General features: G+C 32.0%; 1 protein-coding gene across 1 annotated transcript in view; it reads right to left on the bottom strand.

The window, feature by feature from the left end:
* Window positions 1-1,636, bottom strand: part of LOC105620946 (popeye domain-containing protein 3-like) — a 1,926-nt gene extending 290 nt beyond the window's left edge. Inside the window, 5 exon segments of the mRNA XM_012202423.1 lie at window positions 49-258; window positions 323-565; window positions 647-828; window positions 1,184-1,318; window positions 1,582-1,636. Of these exon segments, the coding sequence (XP_012057813.1) occupies window positions 49-258; window positions 323-565; window positions 647-828; window positions 1,184-1,318; window positions 1,582-1,636 (825 nt within the window).
* Window positions 1,637-1,946: the final 310 nt, after the last annotated feature.

Here is a 1,946-nt window from a genome sequence, read left to right as displayed (position 1 = left end):
AGAAAGAAGAGAAAAAGAGAAAGAGCTTTATGATAAAATATTAACTCAATTATAAAATAAAAATGATAATGAATGATTTTTGTGTAATTATTTTTAAAAGAGTACCTTATTATTCATTGCATACAGCTTTGTTGCGATATCCCGTGCCACTAGCGTAGTTAAAACAGTTGCAAGATAGGTTTCCTTCACTAGCAAATATTCCAAGGCTGATCGTTGCCAATACAAATATCTACAAGAACTTGCCGCTATGATGGATACCTGAAACATTTAATTTGACTTAGAAATTTCAATAATTAAAATGAAAAATTAATTGAAATCATACCTTAAATTTATCATCGACGGAAGCTCGAGAGCTTTCGAATTCCGGTGAATCCAAAAATTCACATGGCAGTATCGGATGTAGAAAACCGTTGATTTCGTTCAAGACATTGACCTTTCCAGTGAGTAGCAAGCCTAATCTGTCTGTTCTTGTTAAATTCTGCATCGCATACGCCTCACCAGCATGAAGAGACATTATTGTCGCAAATTCTGGAGATACTAATCGCTTAAATTGTATTCGTGAGACCTACGCAAATTCAAAATTAAAGGAAAAAGCGGATTAATCTCGAAGCGCATTGCAAAAACTTCTTTTTTCCAAAAAACTTACTTTGAAAGGATAGAAGAGAGTGTGATAAGCTTCTTCCAATTCGGGATCAAATCTGATAGGTCTCATTTGATAAATAATATATACTAATTGACCGATATTCAGTAATAAAAAACTGAAATTCCAGGAGAAGATATCTGGTGCGCAGATCACGTGCCAAGCCCATCCCGATAGCAACATGAAACCTAAAACAATAGAAGAAATCAAGAAAAAATCCAAATAGCTAATAGGTTTGTTTAAAATAGAGACATGAGATATCTTACAAACATCTTTAAAACATCTTTAAGATGTCTTACAAACATCTTTAAGACGTTTTATGTCTCGACTTTGAACACACGCATACACACATGGTGTTGTCTGCGAAATTTATTTAATTGAATTTTAATAAAATGAAACTATCATATTTTTTAATAAGATTTGTTATATGTATAGTATACAGAATTAGTTCCACATAAAAATTTACAATATAAAACCACTACATATTTCTACATATTTCTTTTCATTGCTTCCATAATTTAAATAATTATACTAATTACTTACCTATTATTAGCACCGAATGCATGAACAAAATTCCCTTTTTCGAGGATGGCGCCGAGTACGACAATGCGAAGCAAAAATTCGCCAACTGGAATAAAATGTGTTGAGGCTGTTGCCACAAACAGAGTGCGGGGTTTCCTTGAAAAGGAGAAAGAAGAATCAATAATTTGATTTATTGCTTTTCATAAACTTTCTATTCATATAAACGCGGCAATATTTTTACCGTGCGCAACATCTTTCATTCATATGGCAAACAACCCTCATTATAATACGTTTTTACGTCTTTATTTAAAAAATTGAAGATATTTATTTTACATGTTTTTAACAAATAAGAATATTTTAATCAATAAGAAAGAATAAATTTCGCTTACAAATGCAAGAATTTTTTTTCTGGAACTCACCGACAGAAGTACTGTTGTACGATGGCAAAGGATCACGACCCAACCCGGGACTCATTTTCGTCAAAGCAGAAATACGTTATTATGGGTTAAAATATGCTATTATAGATATGAGAATCGACTGTTCATATTCAATGATATTTCTCAGACGAGAGCTTGATGTGTTTTCACCCCTCGCACGCGGATACTGAAAGATTTTCCTTAGGGCGCATGTGCTAATTTCACAGGATCGATATTGTTTCCCGTCGGTTCGAAGAGATTAAATGTATAATTTTACAGTACCGATTCGCGATAAAGAAAAATCATATAGTAATACATAACACATATATATATATATATATATATATATATATATATATATATATTTA

The sequence above is a fragment of the Atta cephalotes genome (genome assembly GCF_000143395.1).
Source record: "Atta cephalotes unplaced genomic scaffold scaffold00031, whole genome shotgun sequence".
Classification (NCBI taxonomy): Eukaryota; Metazoa; Arthropoda; class Insecta; order Hymenoptera; family Formicidae; genus Atta; species Atta cephalotes.
This window is presented reverse-complemented; position numbering and strand designations above follow the sequence as displayed.